Here is a 25,134-nt window from a genome sequence, read left to right as displayed (position 1 = left end):
GGATGGATGAATTTACAGAATAGAGTTAAGTAGGAGCAGATTTTAGATAGAGATAAGAAAAGTAAATGCCATAAACCTCTATTATCCGTTAAGGAATTAAAACAATTGGTGAGTGATTGGTTGCAATTTGTATATTAATCCCTCTTCATCTTGATATATATGTAGAGTTTTTTGTTTATTTATGTGTCTAATTAATACTTTTTTTTCTGTTTTTGTTTTGATGTTACTAATAAATTAATACAAAATATTTTTTAAACAATATAACTGTTGAAAAACATGAAACAAATGTTAAAAAACAGAGGAGGATTATTTTAGGAAAAACAAATTACTTTAGAATATATACGACCTAATATTTCATTACAGATTACTACAAACGAAACGAATGGCGAAAGATGAATGAATAAAGAAGAACAACTTTGGGAAATGAATGGAATCGTTGAGCGAAACGTACAAATGGATCATATTTCCAAGAATAAAATTATCACAAATCACGTCAATAGCATCGTTCGAAAAAATTATGTTGATGAAAAATTACGTTGGTATAAAAATTGTTGGGCTTAGCCGTGTTCAGTTAGTTTCGTTCTTAATCATTCAACAAGCACGAAATGCTAATGACTATTGTTTTTCACATAATAAAGGAGATGGAAGACCAAACGCAAAAACTTGAATATTTAATTTAGATATTTTTAAAAGTCGGCAAAAACTTTTGAACCTTAAAATTTTTGTTATATCCAACAAAAGTTAATTTCAATCGATAATAAATAAATAATTTAATTTCGTAAATAAATGAAACAATTAAAACATTTACAAATAATCTTGAATATTGAAAATAATTATAATAAGAAAATAATGGAAAAAAAATTTCAGTATTGAATTGTTTTGTAAAATTAATGTTTGAGCTAAATATAACCAGGAATCAAACGATACCATACATTGAAATCTAAAAGTAATTAATATGTAAACAAAATTTCATTCCACATTATTTTTTAATTAATTCTATTAAAATCAAAACGTTGAGAAATAAAACTTTATTTCCAAATATTTTTTTTTTTCTAAATTCAATTTAGATTTAACGGCGATGTGACGGCAACCAATCATTTCAATCAGCGATGACTACCATCATTCAATATAAATGACTAAATAATCAGCGCTTCATTCTGGACATCCTGCTCTCTTTCTTTTTCACAGACTTCTTACTTTCCACTTCTGGCACGACTACTGCTTTCTTTTCTTCTTCTTCCTTTTTAATTCTTTCTGCTTCCAACTGCTTTTCGCGGTAATTATTCCTTGCAACGGTCGACAGTTTAAAAGATTCTTCAAGTTTTTTCTTGAATGATTTTTTTTTATAAAAAAAGTTGGTTAGTTTTTCAAAAAGCAAAATCATGAAACTGTATAACTACACACAATAGTTGAAAGAGTAAGTAAAAACAAGAAAAAAAGAAGGTTTAACTAATTAACTGTTTAGCCTTAAACGTTTGACTTCAAAGATAACTAACGTTGCCTTTCCACTAACTTGCATATTTGCGTAGAAATCTTCGATATTTTTAACAAGCTCTCCTCTTCTCAACTTTTCATGATCTCTCCAGTACTCAATGCACTCTTGGTACTTATTAAACTGGAGGCACTGCATGTGAATGTCACAAATTTGATCATTCAACGTCTGATCGTCGAGAATCTTCACATCTTCTCCAATTTTTCTGCAATGTCAATTGGTCGTTACTCTTTTGAATCAATGAAATATTTAAAAAGTTTTTTTAATTAAACGTTGAATTATGGTATAAAATATGTTTATTTATTTTGAATCTACATTAGATTTTAATATAATAAAAATAGACATCTCGGTATGTATATAAGCATATAATAGTATATAGTATATAATAGCCTCTCCATAATGTACACGTATAAATTTCCAGCATATTAAATAAATTTTATTTAAATATGTTAATATGTACCAAGACTTACAACAATATTTTAGAATACAAATACGCTGAACTAGAAAAGCCTTAAGCGTAGTGTTAATAGTAAATTGGTAAAAACTTACCAACAAGCTCCCAAGAGCGAATGTTTAACGCTAAAATATGGATGTTTTCGGCAAGATCAAGCAACGAAATAAAAATGTTAACGTTTTTTGAGTTGTCCATTAGATATATCAAACTGGCGCCTCAAAATTTTTCATTGAAAGCATGTCGACCATTACCAAGGCCAACATTCACTACCCATAAATATATTGCAAACAAAGGGAACACTCAGGAAGCACCTTAAAAACTGACAAAACTCATGCTTGGCTCTCATCATGATTATTCTCACAGGGTTTAGAAAGTTTCTCCATTAAAAATATCAAAAAATAAAATTAATGTGGTTGAATTATCAACGAGTAAAAAAATAACAAAACGAGCGAGATCATCAAATTCCGACTCCCTCCGGCACAAACCTCCGGCTCAAACTGCAACAGACTGCTTATAAGGCAACCAAAAATTTAATGTTTACATCATTATAAATTAATAAAAGTTTAAAAAGAAATGAAAAAAACTTCTTGAAAATTATTTTCCATAAAAAACGACCTTCAAAGCAACGTGCTTGAGGTAAGTTCGCTAACAGTCGAAGAATGAAATTTTACATCAATGCGTTTAAACATAAGAACGCACGCATAGACATTTTTGCAATCATCTCTTTAATAAATTTATACTATTTGCTTAATTGTAAAATGCAGATCTACTACTTTTATTCACAAATATAAAATTAAGTAACATTTTCATAGCACGAAAAAAAGTTTATAAAGATTTCATCATAAAAGAGACGCAGAAAAAAAACTCACCAAATTGAAACTCCAAACATATTGATTTAATTTTTAAAATCAAAATAAAACTTTGCCCTTTCGATAATCTTTATTGCAATCTCATCTTCTTTCTCTTCCATATCCTCACAAGACATCATCAGGAGACATCATCCTAAACCCAAAATTTCTCAACAACATTCTTAACGGCAACATCATCGTCATCATCTGAATCCACTACCATCATGTTTATTATTATCACCGTCCACATCATCGCATCAACGTTATCACCACAACATCAACATTATCACCAACACCACCAATATAATCATAGTCATTTTTGGTATTGCAAAAAACATATAATAAAACCAATTTGTTGATGAAACCTTTCAATTCATCTTAGTGTGGGGGCAATCTCTCAAGCGAAATCAACAACAGACTTATCACGTTCCGCACAATTGTCACAACAAAAACAACAACATCAAAAACAACAACAAACACACCACATACAACATCAAAAATGTCGCAACAACAACAACAACATCAACAACAATGAACTTATCACTTTAAATGCAAATGTCACAACAACAACAGCATTACCAGCCACATTAACAACAAACATCTCAGTCATTTCAACTGTCACATCAACATCAACTCAAACGACAGCGTTTTTACTACCACACTAAGATCACAATCAACTAAAAACATGTCACAACAATATACAGACACGCACACACATGCACGCACACTCACACACGCACGCACGCAGAAAAAATATTTGAAATAAGGCGATAGAGACAAATTGATGAAAGTTCACACGATTGGTTGTGCTTAAGAATAAGATGATGACGATATCAAAAATATAAAAATTACAACATATTATTCATTTATTATTTATTTATTCATTTATTACAATCCCTTCAATATTTTCCAGAGCCATCGACAACAAACACAAACTCCAAATAAATACACATGAAACAACCCACCAACACGCTGCCCAAGCATGAAAATAGAAACACGAAGCCAACCTCATGAAGGGTTTGAGATCCATTTGAGGCACATAATCAGCCGTGGTCTGCTGCACATCGGGCGGTTCCATGCTGTACTCATCGTCACCTGCGCCCGACATCTTGTTCACTTGGGAGATGATTCCCGCCATTGTCGGAACTGTGAAGTCTTCGTCGCACACGTTGCTGTAACATTTCGCGCGCTCCTCCTCAGTCTCACGCTGCCAAGTAATTTTGCGTGAATTAGTGAACCATCAACAAAATGTACTCCGCATAATTACACTGGATTGAATTTAGGTCGGGTGAACTTTTGTAAACTAATGAACCTAATGAAGAAAATGTGAAATAATATCAAATAATAATAATAATAATAATAAAAGTCCCATTTTCATTGAATAATTTGCTTGCGTTAGGCATAAACGTAAACGAGCGATCTGGAAAAGTATTGAAGTAAGCAAATAATCATCCCTCTTTATTGCCAGCGACATCTGCACATATGTTACCAGCCTGTTGATATTCTATCTATCTTTCGGCGCGGTCATCATTAGCATAAAATACGTAGCCATCGTATGAATTGAAAACTAACTAAGAAAATAAGGTTAATCTAGGCACGACTTGTATTTCTGAAAAAATGCAAACAGCTGGTTTATTATTGGACTCGTTGAATAAAACCTTATTCATTTGCGGTTATAAAATTTTTGATAAGACTCAGTTTAAATAAACAAGTTTGCCTGGAAAAATTGAAAATTTACTACAAGGTTATGACTCTATTGTAACCATGACAACTACAACAAATATTCGTGATTGGTTATTACTATTCAGATTGAAAGAACTTTCAATGAGATAGAAATGTTTTTCAGCAGATCATGCAACGGTGATAATGAAACGAGCACTTGCCAGGACATGGCATAAACATTACTTGGCGATGGCAATAAAGTTGACAAGTGATTCAAATGTAAATTTACATGAAAAAATGCAACTTACAGTAGCTGTATAGTATTATAAACGGGGTTACTACCCTTTAGGAGCTGCAGTTGTAATAATTTTGAAGATTCTTTTCACGCGGCAACATGGAAACAAGTCAAAATGAAAAGCTAAATAATTTTGAACATTTTGATAAAAGCACCTTGGCTAAATGAGTGCAGAGATAGTCCCTTCTCGACTGCTGAGCCCTGGCCTTCCTTCCTGGATCACGCAGTTCCCACGAATCTTTCCATTCTTTCAATCGATCTTCATCATCCGAGTTCTTCACAAAATGGACCGAGTCCTGTATTGAAAGTGAATCGTGTAAGAAGGAAATAATCTTTTATGAAAGTTTATTAACTTACGGAAGGTAAATCTTTATCTTTGAAAAGTTTGAGCACCCAGTGTGGTTTAGTGAGATCGAGTTTCTCCTTGATGAGTTTGGAGTCGTTGCTAGCCAGGGAGGAGGCGGAAGATGAAGACGCCGACACCTTCGAGGACTTACCTGCTGATTTGTTGAGTTTGGAGGTTGAATGCGTTCTTGTGGGTGATCTTTCCTGCTGTGATTTTCTTTGCTGGCCATTAATTTCAACGGTACTCTTTGGAGCTTTGAATTTTGTGAAAAATTTATAAAACAGAATCAAATTAAATAGATTTAACGACTGGTGAATGGAAAATTCGTCATCATCATAATCAACAACAACGTCATCATGATGATCAACAACAATCACCTCATCATCATCATCATCAACAACAACCTACTCATCATCATCATCAACGACAACCTCATCATCATCAACAACAACCACGTCATCATCATCATCAACAACCAGTCATCAGAACTAACTGACAGCTGCAATTTCTTTCTTCCTCTCCTGCTCGTTGTAGGCCACCACAAACTTCCACTGCGGTCTGTTCAGCGGCCACGAGTCATTCCTCACTTTTGCTTCAACACGATATAGATGGCGCTTATAATATCAGCACTTTTTTAATCATATAAATTATAACGGAATATTAATATTTAACAGTGAAAATCTTGCAAGTTACTCCGATCCTTCACGTTAAACATTCGGTCCATCCTTATGAAATTCTTGCCTGCTTATCAATGGCATAAACTTCATTCAAGAAACAGTAATCTGTTCTCAAAATTTTAGAATTTTCCTTTCTATAACAACCCTATTTGACCAAATTTATCAAAGGTTTGCTAGTTATTTTCAATGATCTTACATGCTGTCCAGCTTAAAATGTTGATGTCTGCATCTAATTGTGACACGAACACTGAGTACTCTACGCAACGTTTTTTGGTCAGCTTCAGTTCATTCCATCCGATCAAAAAACAGTGCCGACCGATCAGCACATGTACAAACATCAGCTCGTTTAACAGCGCATTTCCGTGATTATAGCTCTCACAGTTTTTAGAAAACTTCTGACCAACTTGTCCTTGCAGAATTTTTACATTTTAGGATCACCATCCAAGTGCCGTATAGCATTTAAAAAATTAAAAATATTGTGCAGGTCGGAATAAGATCGTGATCCATGCGGTCCGTTTCAAAATTTGTCTGCACTTTACAATTTTCTATTGGAATAATTATTTAAATTTGAACAAATTATTTTGAAGTCTTATATTATCCTTTCTTAACAACCGACCCCAAGTTATTTCTTTCAAAGTTACGAATGGTAACCCGTTCTTATCTATTTGTAGTTCAAACCTTGTTGTTCAAATCCCAAGTCAAAATAACAAAATAAGAATTAACTAACTGTTTCCATCACACTTAAGAGCACAACATCACAGCGACTTACTTTTTTTAAAACTATATCGAGAAAAAATTGTGTGACTATAATTTTGTGTATAGTGGATTTTGACGTGAACAATTTTTCCTAAGAAATTGTTTTTAAAGAAAGGTTATTAAAACCTTATTTTGATTAAAAACATTCAATTTATTTATTAAATTTAATTGCCTAAGAATTGAAACCAACATTTTTCGATGTTGGAAATCAGCAAGACGCAGTTTAAGAATAACAATCAATGAAATCTTTTGAAGTTTTACGAAAAATTCAATCAAAACTATGATTAAAAGAAAATTTAGACAGCTAGCTTAATAATGCTTATTAAATATGACGTTTCCAGCACTAGATCAACCTCACTAGCAGTTCAGTTTCTCAGATTTAACTTTTTAATAGATTTCAATTAAAAATTTTACTAATCATTATTAAGCTATCAAAATTTCCAATTGTAAACCGTAAAAAATTTACCTGAAACACTGAATTGCCAGTCAAGTACCGTTAACCTTATATTTTAGTGCAATAGTAATTTCTGTGTTCTACCAAATAACAGAGACAGAACGTAATTGGAATGATTTGTGAAATTGAAAGAATGAAATTGCTTGCATTGTGTGGGCAGTGTACACTGTACATACACGGGTGTACACAATCCATGAAGTTGAGCAAACAAACAACATCAAGCAAGCATGAATTTTAAACGACTCAACATTTTTCAGACTTGCATAATAAAGTGAACGTTTTCTTTAATATACGGTGAGTGTTTCGAAAATCTAAATAAGAACATAACGAGACACTGCAATAAACTAACATCCAAATTGAGTGTGAAAATACCTTGTGTGCATTTTTAAAGTTGCAAACGGGCATCGGGTACAGGAATGAAAAATCCTCCACTGCCTTTCGAAACAAAAAAAGAAATGATTACATGATTAGGGGGTTAAGGGACAGGCGGATGCTGAATGAACAGAAAATATGAACGCCACAATGTCAAAGTACCTCTCCAAAATCCTTCAACATTGTCGTCAGCTGTTTGTCGTCATCAACTTTCCTGACGTCATCACCATCATCTCTTCCATCTTTGTTGCTTTTGTTTGTGTTTGGAGACTTGAATTCATAAATAGTTTTTAGATAAAATAAATATTGTAAAGATCAAAATTGAAATAACCATTTGAAAAATCATAAAAAAATCACATTGTCATTCTGATCTTTATTGGGTGGATGAGTGTCGTTCTTCTCAGTTGCAACATTCTGAACTTGAAGAATGAATTGAAACATTAGAACAGATTAGTAACATCTGTTGACTGCAAATTTTTTGAAAACATATATTTACTAAGAAAGAACTTGAGTTTCAAAATATTCGCATAAAATCATGTCTTTGCAGCTATCCTAAAAAGACGTTAAACATAAAATAAATTGTCTGAAATTTATCAATGCGACCAGGAGAAAAGTGAAAAACATGCACGGAGTGACGTTGAAATAAGTTGTATAAAATTTACAAATTTAAAATTAAAGTTAATAAATATTTGAAAAGCGGAGTGACTGTAACGATGATGCAAACTAAACAAACATTCAACATTCTCCAACAAATGACACAACAGATTCTACAAACACCAATCAAATCCTTATTTACCTTCAGCCCCACCGCCTTCATCATCATCAGCAGCATCATCAGCTTCTTTTCCATCAGCAGCCTCTGCAACAGATGTTGTGGGATGACGTGTGGGCAGAACAGTCTGAAAGATTGTTGGTGGTTCTTCGGCGAGGAAATGGAAGGCAGGGACGACAATGCTGCCAAGCGCATGCGAGCTCCACTTGAGACAATCGTCGTCGAATATTCGCAACTCAACCAACGCGCATGGATTCGATGCTTTGAAACTGAAGCTTATAACTTGGTTCTGTGTTACAGTCAACTTGTACCTGTTATGTTAGATTTGTAAAAGACGATTAACGTTTTGTCGATGATGCTTAATTGCTCCTTGTGAAAATAAATCACTGTCTGTATAATATTAACGTGGTTTGAAATGAAAACATTGTTCGAATTTTGAATCAGAGAAACAATCCTCCAAGTAATTGTTAATCGACGTTTTCAAGAAGTATAAACCTGAAAACAAATTTCTTAACTGGACAGTGATACTGAATGATTTCATGAACATCAAATTGCTTCTTGATATCGTCCTCATTGGGCTTTTCCAATATTCCAGTAGCAGGCGAGCCAATTAATTTCAGTTTCCATTTATTTTTCTTCAAACATTTGCACGTTTCTCCCACGATTGTGTAGCCAAACTGTTTAAATGTTAAATAACATTTGACGTGACTATAAAAATCTAGATTGAAAATTTCAAAAATAAAACACTTATATCTTTAGGCCGTATGCTAAGTGAGCGTTAAACGAAAAGTATTATGTGAAAGGTGTGGTATGTAAGTAAATCGCGGATTTTTGAAAAAGGTGATGAATTTAATTTACAATGTCACTGACGATTAAAGCCAGTAAAGCATGGGGATCTTACGTGTTCTTTATTCATAATCCACCTCAATTAAGAGGAAAAATGTTTCTGTTGCTTCAGCCAAGGTTTGGAACTCATATATTGAAAAGTTAGCAGAAACATCAACCGTAAAGTGAAACATTTAAACCTTCTGCGACAATAAACGCGCTCTACATGTCTACAATACAATACAATCAACACAACACCAAACAATACAATACAACACAGTACAATACAATTCAATACAATATAATACCATAAAATAAAATACAACATAATACAATTTAATACAACACAACACAAATAAATGTAAACAAGCTGTTTGATGTATATGGAGAAATGCCCAGGTGTATTGTTGATTAGTCAACAAACAAGTTCGTTCAAAATCATGCAGCTGGTTCGACATTAATTGCTATGAAATAAAACGATCTACTCGTGAATTAAAAAAAGTTCATCGACGTACATAAACCTTTTTCGTTGAAAAAAAGCCAGTGCAGAAAAGCAATCAATATATTACCAATCGCTGATAATTTCAAAGTCTGGTAAACTAAAAAATTTATGGAAGATTTTTACGTCATTACTTAGTAAACAAAAAATGTGTGCACGACCTCTCCACCAATCACAGCTCAAGAGTTTTTAACACATCTAAAAGCAAAGTCCGAGCTGTCAGCTGATAAGATTGTCAATCCGCCAGAATTCAGGTCGACCGATAGCTGTTTCCATTAGTTTGAGTACTTCCAAGGCCGATTTAAAGACAATCATTTTGTTTTCTTCAAGTATAACATGCTGCCTCGGCCCTATTCCAACATTTTTCTTGGTGGAATTTGTTGATACGCTTCTGCCATTTTTATTAAACCTGGTCAGTAAATGTTTACAAACATCAACGTTACCCAGTTCCCAAAAGATTGCAGTATTCAAGTCGTTGTAGAAGAGACCTGGTCTAGCGAACAACGTTGTGGCCAACTACAGACCAATTTTAAACCTTACCTTCGTTTCAAAAATAAATGAAAGAATTGTCGCTTGCCAGCTCCTCGCTTACCTGATTAAAAACTCATTACTTCCAAAAGTTCAATCAGGTTTTCGTCAAGCACATTTAACTGAGACAGCAGTTTTGAAGGTGGTTTCAGACGTCTGTGACACAATTGATGCTGGTAACATATCATTGCCAACACTTCTTAATGTAAGTGCTGTTTACGACACAGATATTATTGAAGCGTCTTTCTAGTTCATTTGATATTGGTGGAGATGCTCTAAGTTATTCAAATCTCAAGTTGCCGGTGTTGATTGGAGTGGACTGAGCACGGCTTTTTCAGAATTGATCTGCAGTGTACCACAGGGCTCAGTACTTGGTCTTCTGCTATACATCATGTACACCGCAGATATCGTCAACGTCGTCAAAGCAGCCGGTCTCAGCTGTCACCTTTACTCTGATGATATTCAACTTTACGGATTTGGACTACCTGACTTATCACTTCAAGTCTTCTTTGCTATGTTGAATGCAGTAAACTTAGTTAGTTGCTGGATGTCATCAAACAAGCTTAAACTCAATGTCAAGAAAACTCAATATTGTTGAAAGAGAACGCCGCATGACCTCAACCGTTAAAATGACAACTGCAATGCGATTATGTTTGGTGTCAACTTATCCCTTCATGATGGTTTTTATTCCGTTCAGAACACTGCAGCGAGACTTGTTTCTGGTTATTTGAACTTCGATTCAATATCATCATACATCAGGGATGATCTACACTGGCTTTGCATGCCAGAAATAATCGATTTCAAACTAGATACAATACAATACAAGTTATACAATGCAATACAATACAATGCAGTACAAATATAAAAAGACATAACAAAGAAACAAAAATTAAAGAAATTGACCTTGTTTTTGAAGTAACGCTGAGCGGCAACATCACCAAGAAGTTTCGGCATTTCGCAATTGGTGTCGTTGTTGATGACTCTGACTCTGATGACGGGATTGGGAGGAGTTTGGGAGGAGGGTGGGGCCGAGGATGGGGTAACGAATAACTTGGGGAGGAATATCATGTTGTCAGTCGGAGCGTGGAAGATGTCCCTGGAGACATGAAGAGTTTTTATGTTCAGTGGTGACTATGACTATGACACTGACTATGTATTTGTGAATATAACTTGAAGTAAAAGCAGAAAACAATTATTCATTACAAGACATCTGTTTGTTAATTCACTAACATAGTAATATTACAACGAGATTTATTCATCACAATCGTCATATACAAAAGAACTGATTCATCATATTGATGATGATTTGAACCGATGATATGATGGATGGATGAGATGAATCATTCATTCTGACGATGATGATAAACAAAAATAACGATGTCGACAGTCATGATGATGATGATGATGATGATGATGATGATGATGATGATGATGATGATGATGGTGGTGATGATGATGATGATGATGATGATGATCGACCTAATACATCACGTGATCAAATTAAAAAGGTAAATAAAAAATAAAAATACGAAAATCGACGGAATCGTTATTGGTAAAAATGCAACCCTTCACTCACCTGAACACCAACCTCCACCCTTCCACATCATCTTCATCCTCCTCATCTCCTGCCACCCCCTCATACTCCTGCACCACCACCTTATCAACTTCATCGACGCAGAATGGAAAGCTCATCAACCAGTCAGGGTACAACTTGAACAAATGTCTTTCAGGGGTTTTATACACGTTGGGAATAAATTTAATGGAAACACGTGAACAACCTAACATATTCTGAATGTTAAACGCTAATAACTGACATGCAATATCAAATCAATCATTACAAAATCATTACAAAATTTTTAATGAATCATCAACTAAATTAATTAAAATAATTACTGTACAATCATTACAAAAATGACTAAAAGATATTTTAATGCTATTTTGTATTTCTGAAATAATTTCCATTCCAAAGTTTCATTGTTACATCGTACACGGAATGATTTGAACAAATGAAGGATTACTGAAACAGCGCAACTAATATAAATTTAATCATATTCTAACTTAAAAAAGCAAAGCCCAAAAGGTAGAGAGTTGTTTCTGAGAAACGTCGAAAGTTTCATGGCCATCTGTTTGACGGATTCGTAATGTTTCTTTTGCTTCAAACCGGCTGATCATGGTTTAAAAATAAAAATAGTATGTTATAACAAAAATTTATAGTAAATTTATAATAAATTAATTAACAATGACAATGCTGTCGTTCAATAATACAATCATCAATATTCAAAAAGTCTAAATAAAAATTATATATTATAATTTATAGACTCAAAATTTCATTAGAAGCAATGCACTTGATAAAAAAAAATAAACAACTGATGGTTATGAGTGGCATGGCTCTAAAGTTGACGATCTTCCTGAAGAAATGTCCTCTCCAATGTTGTTGAACCTTCGTGGCTGCCTGGTGCTCTGCCAAGGTTGGCTCCCTACGTTCGTATTGTTCATGCCTCCGTATCATTACATGCTGTAACACTGCATTATCCCTAATGATACTAACAACACATCACCATCATCACATTCAACATTTAAATCAACAGTTATTAGATCAAATGATTACAAAATTTATAACTAGGTCACCCATCATTAGCGCAACCTGTTGGTCCAGCGGTTCAGTTTCAATTTCTCCTCCATACTTTTCTGTTCAGTTGAGCTTGATGCCTGAAGATCTTGAGTCGTTGGTGATGATGGTGATAAAAATGATGGTGTCAGGAATACTAGAATGATCAAATAACAATAATAACAACAATCTCAGCTGAAACAAGAATAATGATGATATTGTTGACAAGGCCTGCAGTCATTAATAATATGTATAACAAATTGTGTGGCAGTTTAAAATAATGATGACATCAACATCCACAGATGATTCAATCTGCATAACAAGTTGGCAATGTAGTAAAATACAATAAGAGACATTAAGAGATTGCTGGTTGTATATAACAACACCACATCATGCAAGAGCCGTTTGAAATGTTCAAACTTTTTTTATTCTGCGCCTTTTTCGAGTTTGGAGTCGTCTGTCCCTTTTCATTCGATTGTGCGCCTGATGAAAAGTTTAACAAAAAATAATGATGCAGTTGTTGTTATCGTTGCTGTAGAAATTTTGAACAAAGTGGCACTAGTTCTGAGAAAACCAGACTAATATAAAGGTAATACAACTAATGAAATCATCTACTTTGTTTCGCAGTTTGATCGCCAGATGACAGAATGGTGTTGCATTCATATTCCACCCCAAGCGGATTTGGAGTTATGACGTCAAAAAAGAGAACCCTCAATGCATAATTCATTTCGCGACTGATGAAATGAACCAGTTCAGATTGTGTTGTTGTTGGTGGCTGTTGCTGCTGCTGCTGATGTTGCTGTTGCTGTGGTTTTTGTTGTTGCTCTGAAGGTTTTAATTGTTGTAGTTGTTGTTCCGAAAGTTTTTGCTGGCGGTCGCAGTCTTTCATGGCCATATAGAAGGCTTCCTTGAAGGACTTCAGCGGGGAAATTAAAGACTTTAATGAATACTCTTTTGCAAACCTCGAGATATGCAGCAAGTTATAAGAAAACATTTACGTATTCCTATTTTTTGTAAAAAAATTTATAATTCGCATTATGCAATTAATATTTACTGAACTGGACAAGAAAGTGAAAATAAGGAAGTGTAAGCTGTAGTTCTGCAAAAAGATTTTTGTGCGTACGAAACGATTTTTGTAAAAAACTGAAATTTAAAAACAAAAACATGGACAGGATATTTACTAAGTCTCGTCAACTTGTTGACACGAAATGAGTTACTGTTAAAATAACTTTTAGGTGGCCAACCACTGCCCAATAAGTAATGAAACACGACTGTTTTTCTAAATTCTCACTTTTTATTTCAAAGTTGTTGTTAACAATCTCAAACAGCAACAACATGAACAGAGGAAGCATGCCGCAGTCAACCAACCTGATCCTGTCTTTTGTAGGAGAGGGAGAGATCAGCCCTGCAGAGGAGCACCTTGAAGATGAAGTGATTGAAAGAGACTTGATACTTCTCATAGCCTCCGAAATTGAGAAACATTTCTGACATGCATTTCATCGTGCCGGCTGCATATGCTTTCAATGTCAGACTGTCCTGTTTTTATTTACAAATTTTTAAATTATATTAAAAAAAATTGTTACACACAAACACGCACGAATTCAGGCGTGCAGACAAGTGAAAGGTGGATCTTCTCTTCAGTGGCGATCGAATTTTCTTTGTAGCCACCACGCTTGCGTCCAATTAAGCGGATTCATGTCGACTTTTCAGTCCAAATAAAAAACTAATTTGATTAGCCAGTAGTCTGATTAAACAACTTCTATTGCGTAAATTTTTTGCTCCTCTCGATTTTGCTTTTAAAAACAACTTCCAAGTGATGAGTCAGTTCAACAAACATTAAGCAAGCAACAACCAATCCTCAATCATCAACCAATCCTCAATTCAGACAGCGGACCCTAGCACCGATGCAACATTAACTTACTTCCATAAGTTTGCTGATAGCTTCGTGCTCGTCCAACAGTGATAGGCTGATGTTTGAGCAAGTGTGAACGTGCCAGATGTGAGGCGAGGACATGTGGAGTTGTAACACTTGCCGGCTGGTGGCATGTAAGTGCGACATAAAAGTTAATGCGTGCTATCGCTGGTTGTCATTTTTTATTTTTGTTTATATCAATTATTATTATTCAATTATGGTTAACATGTTATTTTTTATTTCAATGATTCTTTCTGTTTGGGGCTATAACCTAAAGATCTAGTGACACATTCGTTAACTAATTTTTGATGGTGATGACAAGAGTCACGAGTTTATATTTTTCAGTTTAGACTCAAGATCCGCAGATCCGCAGAGATTAAAATTCAGAGTCGTAATTAAATTAATTTTGAATGATTGCCCATCCAAAATTAGGAAATCTAAAAATGAAAACGCCTCTCAAGAGGAAACACGAGAATATTTATTAACCCTGGTTGCAGTGCAAGAACATTCGAGAAGCTGCCGGTTGTTTTAATCTTCATGATTGGACAGTCAGCAACGACGTCTCTCCATGTGTACTTGTAGATGTTCAGCACGCCTGCACGCAACTTGCTCGCTTCGTGATCAACGCAACATTCTTTGAATTAGCCAATATATACAAAAACAAAAGTCAAAAATCAAAGTAAAGAATACGGTAGATAACTTGGCGAGAACCTTCTGGCATGATTTCATCATTGTCGCAGTCATTGGCGATGTAGACGCCGCCATCGCCATCCACGTCGTCAACCATGAACACCATGTCGCTGTGTGGAACGTTCGTCCGCACCTTCTGACGCACCTCAGATTTTCCACTAATTGTTTTCCTTTCTTCGTGTTTATCAGTTCTGTTATCGACTCCATCTCCGTTTCCACGATGACCTATGACGTCAGCAGTGATGTCATGAGTGGCTTGCTCATCAGCTGATTGATGCTCCCCTCTGAAGAATCCTTCATTAGCATCGAAATGCCCACCAGTCACCACCATCCCTCCCAACTCGTTGACGACCGAGCCACACGCAGACCTTCTATGCTTCTCAGCCGATGCAACGGCAGCTCTGTTGCTGTCCGAGGCTGACGAATTTCTCATTGGAAAGTGTGCGGATAGGGAGGGTAGCGGATAGATCCACTGACTGAAACACGTGAAGTTGATGATTACGTTGGCCTGCTCATTCAAGTCCACATCTATTTAACAAAACAAATGCTTGTCTGTGTTATCGAACTAATTAGGGTGATGGGGTTGATTAGAAATAATGACTTTTACACCTTCATTGCTGAACGATCAACCCTGATGAATATTGTTATAACCGCTGGAATGATCAAATTGCGCTCTATTGTTTGTTATCGTAATTATTGATATTTTTGCCATGCTTGTAATCTTTGGATAAGAGGATTGTAAAGAAATATCGAGTCTATGCTAACAAGGCTGTATATAGGTCCTACGTAGTCAGGTTTGCAATCAGGTTTCCAGCAAAGAAAGCGGAGTCGTAAATGTGATTTATGTAGTTACTTGGAATAGTGATAGTTAAATGTTTCTATCACTGTTGGTATTCAAATAAACGTTGCATTTGAGGCAGACGAACACTTGACGATCGTTGGAAGCTACAACACTGGTGTTGCAATATAGAGATCTTTGAAGTTATAACATCGGTGTTTGTAGCTACGAGCGTCAAGGGTTACAACAATATGAACAACATATCATAACAATTCTCACGAGCCAACATCATATTATCATATTTATAAATTTGGTACCAAGTAAAATGAGGAAACTTTCATTCTACAATTTAATCTAATCATAATATCAAAATATTGTTGAACAAAAATTCTAACACAGATATTTTGGATTGCATATAGTCGGTGGAGAGTCTGCATCTTGCGATGGAGGCTGCATGGAGATGACGTTTTATTTAAGTACAAATTGAAGATTAGGCAATAGTTAAAAACTTGACAAAAACGGTTTTATGTAAAAAAAACAATATAAACTTATTACATTTATCTAATGATAAATTGAATTTTATTAGCAAACCCGTGGGACCTTGCTTTTTTCGGATTTGTTCTGCACGGAGAGTGTATTGTTTGGTACGGACGACGGCACGCTGGTCCCTGATTTAGACATTGCAGTCGACATCTGTTCGTTGTGGGTTCGTGCATGTGTTTCATGTAACGTTTGTGATTGTTGTCTCTGTAATATAATATATAGTTAGGTTTTGAAATTTATTTTTGCCAAGTTATCAGTTTGAAAATATATCCAAGATTTGAGTTTGTTGTGGAAGTTTTAAAGATGAAAATATGAAACAATTTAACTCCATGCTTACGTGTTCATCTGTCAACTTCTCACTGAAAGGGTACGTTTCAGGTTTGTGATATACTTTAACAAACCTTGAAAATTTATTTATTTTTTTTATATAAATTTTGTAATCACATCACAATTTTCTTTTAAAAACCACAGCATAATTCTCAGCTATATACAATACTTTTCAATAGACTAACGAAAAACTTTCTTATTTAAAGAATTCAATAACGGCTTTAAAAATAATCGCTCATTTCATTGTCACGCAGAACAACATCACCCAGCCGAACCAACTTGAAACATCTGGCAAAAACGTCGAAATCCATCCAGAAAGACCGGGTGGTGGGCAGTTTGGGAAGTTGAGGAACATCTGTTGCTGCGCCTGTCTCTTCATCTCCTTTCTTTGTCTTCTTTTTTAAATCTTTGTTTGTCGTTTATTGTGTTTGAAATTTATTGACTATAACATCGTGAACAGTGTAATATCACTTTTTAACAATAAAACATTCTCTTAACTAATGTGTAGTGTAGAATGAACATTTTATGCTCATTTATTATCATTTAAATTTATGAGTAGCGTCGTGAACAACAGAACCAATAGTATGGAGTAATCATGATTAATATAATCGTCATCATCATCACCAACAAGTCACCATCAATATCAAGTCATCATTACCATCATTATCAAGTCATCATCACCATCATTATCAAGTCATCATCACCATCATCATCACCCATCCTCACAATCGTCGTCATCATCATTGCCGCAAACAGTTGAACCCTAACCTTGCCTACTCCGAGAACTTTTAACACCGGCCAACGATTTCTTCCGGTCCTTGCTTGGAGATGGAGACCTGCTGGATTTCTCCTATCGAAACATCATTATTCTAATCATAATCGCCATCATTCACCACCTTCATCATCATCACAATTGAAAATGTTTTCAACAGAATAACAACTACGCGGTATTAACGTGAACTAGATGGTGATGTTTCTTATAACTCATTCACACAAACACATACAGACATGAAATCACATACATATGCACAAACACATACAAATGTACAAATGCATACCGACGTACAAATACAGGCAAATTTTCCATCACATACAGAGGTACAATCAGGTAAAGTAGGGGTGGGCAAACTTCTTGCGTGAGGGCGGCATTGAGAACGATTTTACCTCTGAAGAGCCTCATATGTACTTGAATTGCAAATTTTTTCGACCCGGGGGAGAATTTTTTTAAGAGTTGGGGCCCCTTTTTTGATCATGTCCGGCTGACGACCTTTTTATTGGAGGACAAGGCCTCGCGGGTCACATGTTTGCCCACCCCCTGTAATACAAACTCGTACAGACGTAAAACCTCAGTCAAACTATTTAATAAATTTTCAGCTGAATATTACGATACAAATCTAACTTTGTTTTCTGAAATATCAGCAGCCGAAGTGTTCGTCGGTGTGGTTGCCACACTGGTTACATTTGAGACCAGCGCCTTCTCCAGCGTCTGCTTCATCTGCCTAGTTCAAATAATTCAACAGTCTAGTTTTAAACTCTAAACATGACAAAAATCGGAAGGAGCATAACTTACTGATTAAGAGCGGCATACTCGGTCTCATTGTTCACGAACGCGGAAGAAATCCTCACACATTGAATTGGTTTGTCATTCGCTGTTCAATTGATGAATAATTATTAAACACAAATGACATTATCTCTACCATAATCTTCGACACCGTCATACTTGCTATTTTCACCGGCTTCCTCATTTTCACCCTTAAACTAGCCTAGAGATTACTAACACTGCCGTGCTGCCATGTTTGTCACTTTTCAACAAGTGCATAGTTTTTTGAAATAACTTTTTTAAGCGGTAATAAACTCAAAAATTTTGCAGTTCCGAAAGTTCGTTTTTTGCTTTCAGAGACTCGGCTGTGACGATGCATCCAACGGAACAAATACAAACCTTCGCAGTCCTCGTACCTCGGTCTCAGCATCTTCCAGGCCGGAATGGATTGGATGGCAGGGGGAGGTTCCAGAGGGACTGACCTAGTCTGAGTGAGGAGGAGAGGATGTGACAGATCAGGAACCAGGCCGTACTCGGATAACAAGAAGTATTTGTCTTGCTGCCATGTAATAACAAAGCGAATAAATTGCTTAATTATATATGACAATGAAGCGAATTTATTTAAAAATGTAAGACAAAAAACCTCTTAATTCAATATTTCCAAATATCATAAAAATTGAGAAGTTATAAAAGCTAATGAAATTAAGAAAAATGTTACTATTTCTATAAGAATTTTTTAAAATAACTTACTATGATTTTTTAATATTTTAGACAAAATTAATTTATAAAAAATTTATTTTTTATTCAAAACATTTGATGAACAAGTTAAAGTTATTTGAAACTTCGCCATGAAATGTCACATCACGACAATATAGTATGGTCATATTGAGCTTATAATAACGAAAAGCAAATCTTGAAAATGAAAATAAATGGCGGAAAAACAATTAACCAGTTCGTTTTTTTCAGATTTAGTAAAAAGGGGTTTAGCAGTACCCTGGTACAGACCCATCACGATAACTTCCGGTTTTGCAGGTGGCAGGTCGGACTTCTTCTCTTCCACTACCACTTCAAAAAATTTTTTAATTTCAGGCATCCATCTAATTGTATGCATAACAAACCGGGCGACACTTAATAGTGCGTAACAAATATTATTTCCCAGTGGCGGACTAAAGAAAGGTGGCATAATTTTTTCTAAGTTTTTAAAGTTTTGGGTGCCCCGTTAAATTTCAAAACTTTCGAAAGTTCTACCCTTCATCAACGTTGTTTAAATCCACCCCTCTATTACTCAGAATCTTATTGACAATATTTATTATTTGGGCGGCGGGATGGCTCAATGGTTAAAGGCGCCTGGTCTTGCTATTGCAATGACTGGGTTCGAATACAAAGAGATCTCCGCCTATCACATGCAATGCGTATGATGCGTGGTTTGCACGCGTATTCATATACGCTGTGTGTGTTTGTCGTTGAAACCTCTGAAGCTAACGCAAAAGAGAGAGAGTAACCTTTAACCTTTAACCTTTTATTTAACCAAGCAACATGCCAAAACATCAATTGTAACCTTTTTCTTCTTTAAACTTTCCTTTTGATTTTGCTGCTGTCAATTATTTTAACAACATTTAAATTTTATATCATTTATCACAAACTTGTTATCATATATCACATCATATATCACTTGTTAAAACTTGTTAAAATGAAAATAAAAAATAAACTCTTACAAATCGTGTACGAAATTTTTTTATAAAATATATGAAGATCGGCTGAAAATAACTTTCTTACAAATCATATACAATCACTGCCATTCTAACATTGAGGTCACAAATGGTTAGCATAATATGAAACTGAGAAACAGCTGCTGCAATATTGCTTACTATAAAAAAATTACGAACTGTAAAGTTTATTTACAAATTAGATAATTTGACAATTAGCAACCAATGAGAACAATAAAAAAAGGGAAATAGCAAACATATGATTGTCAAAATTGAGTACCTTTGGCCGTACTTCTCGTCTTGTCCATTTTAGATTTGCTTCTGTTCTGTGGAAGTATATAATTAAATAACGTTTCATTTATATGTTAAACCATGAAAAATGTTCATTTGAGCTATAATTTGTCATTGGCTCTATGGAATATAGTCTCCAACAGTGTCTATTTAGTTCCAAACATCAGCACTCCACGCTGAAACACCAGCGCAATAACTTTGGTAGAATTCACTTTCTACCGTAGCGCGGCAATCAATAAAACAATAGAATACTTTTCGCAATACTTATCAAAATTTTACATTTTTTTTGTGTTGATTTGAAAGTTTCATTGAAATTTAAACAACGTCCAAAAACGAAATATAACATCATCAAGCCAACCAGCAGCCTTTTGATGCAACAAATGAGAAAGCATATAACCTACTTTTTCTGGAGAATCATTTGCGGGCAGTGACTCAACAGCCGCAGTAGCAGTAGCAAGCGCAGCCTCAGCCGCAGCTACTTCTTCAGCTGATGGCGGCAATTTGAATTCATCCAATTCTTTTTTCAACATACTCCATACTTCGTTTAAATTGGAACTTCTGGGAAGGTACAAAATAATAAACGCTCGCAAAATATAAGTTATAATGAGAGTAAAGCCAAAGAATGGTGCAATATTGCAAATAATATTAAGTAATGTTATTGATATTATGTATCGAGATTATGATTTACACGGCAAGCAACCTGATCGGGAGGAGTTCGGGCAGCCAGCCGGTGAGGCACTGAACCACGCTGAAATCTCCAAACTCCCATTCTCTTATGGTGGCTGGGTAGCTGTGTGGTGGAAGTTTAAATTCATCTGAATGAGTTTTATAATAATTCACACACTGCTAATCGTAAAAGTCAACACAAGAATGAGATGAAATACGCATGACGAGTTACAGCATTATCATTTTTATTATAATATAAACAATTTTGTTGATGATAAAAACAATGAAACGTATTTTCATTTACGACTTTTTCTTCACTACGCTACAGCAAGCCACAAATCCAATGGTTGCATCTTTTGCGCTTTCATCATTAATAAGTTAGGCGATTTTTTCGTTTTACCATTCATAGAATTTGTTCTGATAAATTTAGACACTACATTTTGACACCGATCTATCGTCTGAGGCTTGATAGACATCTGTTTAAAATTGTCGTCTCATTCAAATTTTCAACTCCTCGTAACTTTTGTGATTCACATCATGTTGGCTGCTGTATTTTTTACTTTACTAAATCAACCAATTGCATTTCTTTTCTTACAACCCCATTTTTTTAACAAACGCCGTACAACAATCCATTTTTAATAACAGGTTTGATTTCATCAACCAATTAAAACTCCTAAAATCTTAAATCAAATAATAAAAATTTCACTATAGGATATTACATTGAATCTAATCACAACATAAATGGAAACAAGAATGGAACAAACTCGAGGGCGGCAATTTTGACGAGAGCCTTGGAGAGCAACATGGGCCACAACTCATGTTGTAGCATGGTCGATGGAAGAAGCAGGTTGCAGTTTGCGTCAACAGGCAGCAGATCATCAATTGTTATCTTGCGCCAGTTACCCTTGTCACAAATGAACATTTAGTTTGAAAGTAAACAAATATAATAACATTTAATAACTTGGTATATAAAGAACATTTTAAATACATTAAAAATAAATACAACAAGCCACATACGATTTAAAATTTCTGAAAGCAGTCTACAGTATTATACACTAAATTGATTTTTTTTCAGTAAATTATGGAATAAAATAGAAATATAAATTTTTTTGGCAAAATCAATTAAAACTGATACAAATTATTTGTCAAGATTCAAATAAAAACTACGGATACCATCCAGTAAAGTTTGATGCAGTACTTTCCATATTTGTTGTAGGATGGGATACTCGCGGAGGTCCAAACACCTCCGGGTCCACCGACCATCGGAGTGACTGCCGTCTGTTTGCCACCTTTTGTAGCTGCCTGTGGTGCGACTCCTGGCGATGAATATATGTGGTTCCAAGGCCTCCAAATCTGACTGCTGTTGTTGAAGTTGTTGTTGTTGTTGCTGCTGTTATTAAACTGGGCGTCTTTGTTGTCGTCGTCGTAATCGTCCACCTCGTCCTCCACGCTGTTGAAACTCATTTCGTTTTTCTTACTGTAGTTGTTGTTATCAGCGTCGCTGTCGACGTTTTCACTAGCGTCATTGCTGTCGTTTGTGTTTTTATTACTTTTATTCTTATTTTTTTGTTTATTTTTTGGCATCAAAGTTTTTTTGAGGTTTGTGTTGGAGTTTGATTGAAGAGCAGGTTGTGCTGCATGGAGTGCAGTTGACTGATCTTGCAGGTAGGACAAGGTGGTTACTTCTGCTATTATGAACCTCATCAACTGAAAGAGAAAAGTAAATTACTGAAATTTAACTCTCCAGCGAAGAACAGGAAAAAAATTCTTAAGAATATTCATGTATCACAGACATATTTATAAACTTTATGTATTATCACTATTGTTACAATTTTTATCACCCAAATCGTCAACTCATCATAAACAACATTTTCAATCTGAAGTCGGCACAACAAACATGCAGGACCTCACTCATGTGTACCCTGGTGGACATTGAGGTCAAATCAAAGTGGTCCAGACCGGAACTATCAACAACCACTGGCATCTGTCGACACAAAATTTAATCAACACCACAAAGTTACAAATGCAACGACTACTAAGAAAAATAATGCAACTACCGCAAATAATAATATAATAAAAATAATAAGAACAGGAATAATAATACCAATAATATTGTTGATGTTATTTAGAATAGTAAAATTGGTAGAAGTTGTGTAGGTAAAAAAATAAAAAAGCAAGTTGAGTTTTTCTCCCCAGAGTTCTGTACAGATAGCATAAGAGAGTAGAGTACAGTTAAGGAACCTATCATAGTACAATGGAGAGCTGATACTCTGCAAAAGTAGCGTAGAACCAACTTTATATAGTATATTACGTCATCTATCGTCATCTTCATCATCGTCTTCATTCATCATCATTCATTCACCACCACCACCATCATCATCATCGTCTTGACCTTATCTTTGATGAACTCATGAGGTCGGATCCACTTATGTACTTGGGACGCCAGAGATGTGGGAAGCATGCATATGCCATCCGGATCCTCAAAATAGGAACCTTCCTGCATTAAAATAAGAAAAATATAATGAAAAAATTATATTACAATTTTAGTTAAAGAAAAATGATTAGGAATTTCATTTGTCACGTGATGATTATCATGTAATGTAATAAAAACATGAAAGCAATTATATCATGATCTTGATAATGATCCTCATAACCATTTACATTTCCGTCATCATCATAATCATCCCTCTCCATGCCATTTCTCATTTGCCGAAATTTTTTTCTTCATGTTTTTATAACTTCAATTAAGAGCATGTCAAATCAGAGCGAACACAACAGAGCAAGTACAAGAAGCATTACATTTGATGAAGTTGTTGTCGCGGCTGCCATTGCTGCTACTGCCGCTATCGTTGTTCCTTGCTTGTTTTTATCCTTTGATCTAACATCTGCAGCCGTGTGAACATCAGTCTGCATGGTTGAATGAATATTATGATCATAATTTAATGTTTATTACGATCGTGGTTAAATATTGATGTTAATGTATTATTTCCAGTTTAAAGAAATTTCAAATTGTGAATTATTCGCTATCTCCTAACGACCGATATAATGGAAAGATGTTTTAATGAATCAGATATGTTATGATGGTGTGTACGTAGTTTTGTTATTTATCAAAAATAATTGATTTTTTTATTAAATGATAGTAAAAATGTTAACAAAAACAGCAAGAATAATAACGTAACGCGCGCGCGCCCACACTACACACACACACTCTACACACACACACGCACACACACAAACACCACACACACATACACACACAAGTAACTGATTTAGATGCAACCGGCAACTAAATAAATATCGCCAAGTGAATGCCTGTCCGCCACGCCAATCACCCCAACCACTATCAGGAATTTAAATCTGAACAAAGACCGAACAAATGAAGATAGTGCCAGGATATTGATCATGCAAGGCTTGCTAAATTGAAGTTTTTTTAAAACTGCATCTCCACTCAATGCGTGTGATAACCCTACGAAATTTGTAGTGCCAACAACGGTGAAAAGATTAATAGTAAAACAACGTTACAGCTACATGTTGAATGGAGTTGGTGAAATAATTCGTGAAAAAAAACACAGCCAAAAATATATTTAAGACGACCTACCCACTTCTCCTGAGCCAACGTAGCTTCGTTCCAAACAGGCCACACTGTCACATCCACTGGTTGGCTCCTTTGTTTCAATTAGTAATTTAAATTGTTCATTTGTTTAAAGAAAACTAGCGTTAATTATACTTAATTAATGGATTCATCAACCAAATGAGCAGACGAAGGAAGGTCCAGTGGTTAATGCAAAAATAAAATAATAAAAAAACACCCTCAAAAGATAAGAGAATCGTAACAAAACACAAAACGGCATAACGAATGGCAGGCAGACCGGTGTGATACGAGTAACAAGAAAGTGAAATGTATAAATAAAAAATTCTTGCCTTATCGTGAGAAATGAATCTGGGTCCATATTAAATTGAAATTAACACTAACGATATATATATATATATATATATATATATATATATATATATATATATATATATATATATATATATATATATATATATATATATATATATATATATATATATATACACCTATATAAAAATA

At 34.8% G+C, this 25,134-nt stretch overlaps 1 protein-coding gene across 1 annotated transcript; it reads right to left on the bottom strand.

Annotated features, from left to right (window-relative positions):
• Positions 1-256: 256 nt before the first annotated feature.
• HELRODRAFT_188534 (hypothetical protein) lies at positions 257-24,991 on the bottom strand (the record flags this gene model as incomplete). The annotated part of the gene is made up of 45 exons (XM_009021128.1): positions 257-1,327; positions 1,514-1,697; positions 3,802-4,001; positions 4,907-5,047; positions 5,109-5,350; positions 5,591-5,711; positions 6,544-6,621; positions 7,357-7,419; positions 7,519-7,626; positions 7,714-7,775; positions 8,153-8,439; positions 8,624-8,805; positions 9,741-9,968; positions 10,884-11,076; positions 11,569-11,703; positions 12,039-12,144; positions 12,348-12,457; positions 12,625-12,697; positions 13,009-13,071; positions 13,204-13,504; positions 13,957-14,124; positions 14,510-14,624; positions 14,987-15,134; positions 15,212-15,718; positions 16,364-16,418; positions 16,560-16,661; positions 16,849-16,912; positions 17,118-17,244; positions 17,607-17,688; positions 17,968-18,078; positions 18,238-18,337; positions 18,409-18,487; positions 18,778-18,937; positions 19,328-19,475; positions 20,155-20,263; positions 20,365-20,410; positions 20,777-20,933; positions 21,076-21,165; positions 21,806-21,945; positions 22,215-22,748; positions 22,948-23,025; positions 23,434-23,538; positions 23,841-23,948; positions 24,644-24,706; positions 24,911-24,991. The coding sequence occupies 45 exons, from the start codon at positions 24,989-24,991 to the stop codon at positions 1,145-1,147; spliced, it is 6,537 nt and encodes a 2,178-aa protein (XP_009019376.1). The 3' UTR covers positions 257-1,144.
• Between the last annotated feature and the right edge of the window lie 143 nt (positions 24,992-25,134).

This window comes from Helobdella robusta (assembly GCF_000326865.2).
Source record: "Helobdella robusta unplaced genomic scaffold HELROscaffold_3, whole genome shotgun sequence".
In the NCBI taxonomy this organism is placed as follows: Eukaryota; Metazoa; Annelida; class Clitellata; order Rhynchobdellida; family Glossiphoniidae; genus Helobdella; species Helobdella robusta.
The sequence above is the reverse complement of the archived record's forward strand: the minus strand, read 5'-3'. Positions and strand labels throughout refer to the sequence as shown.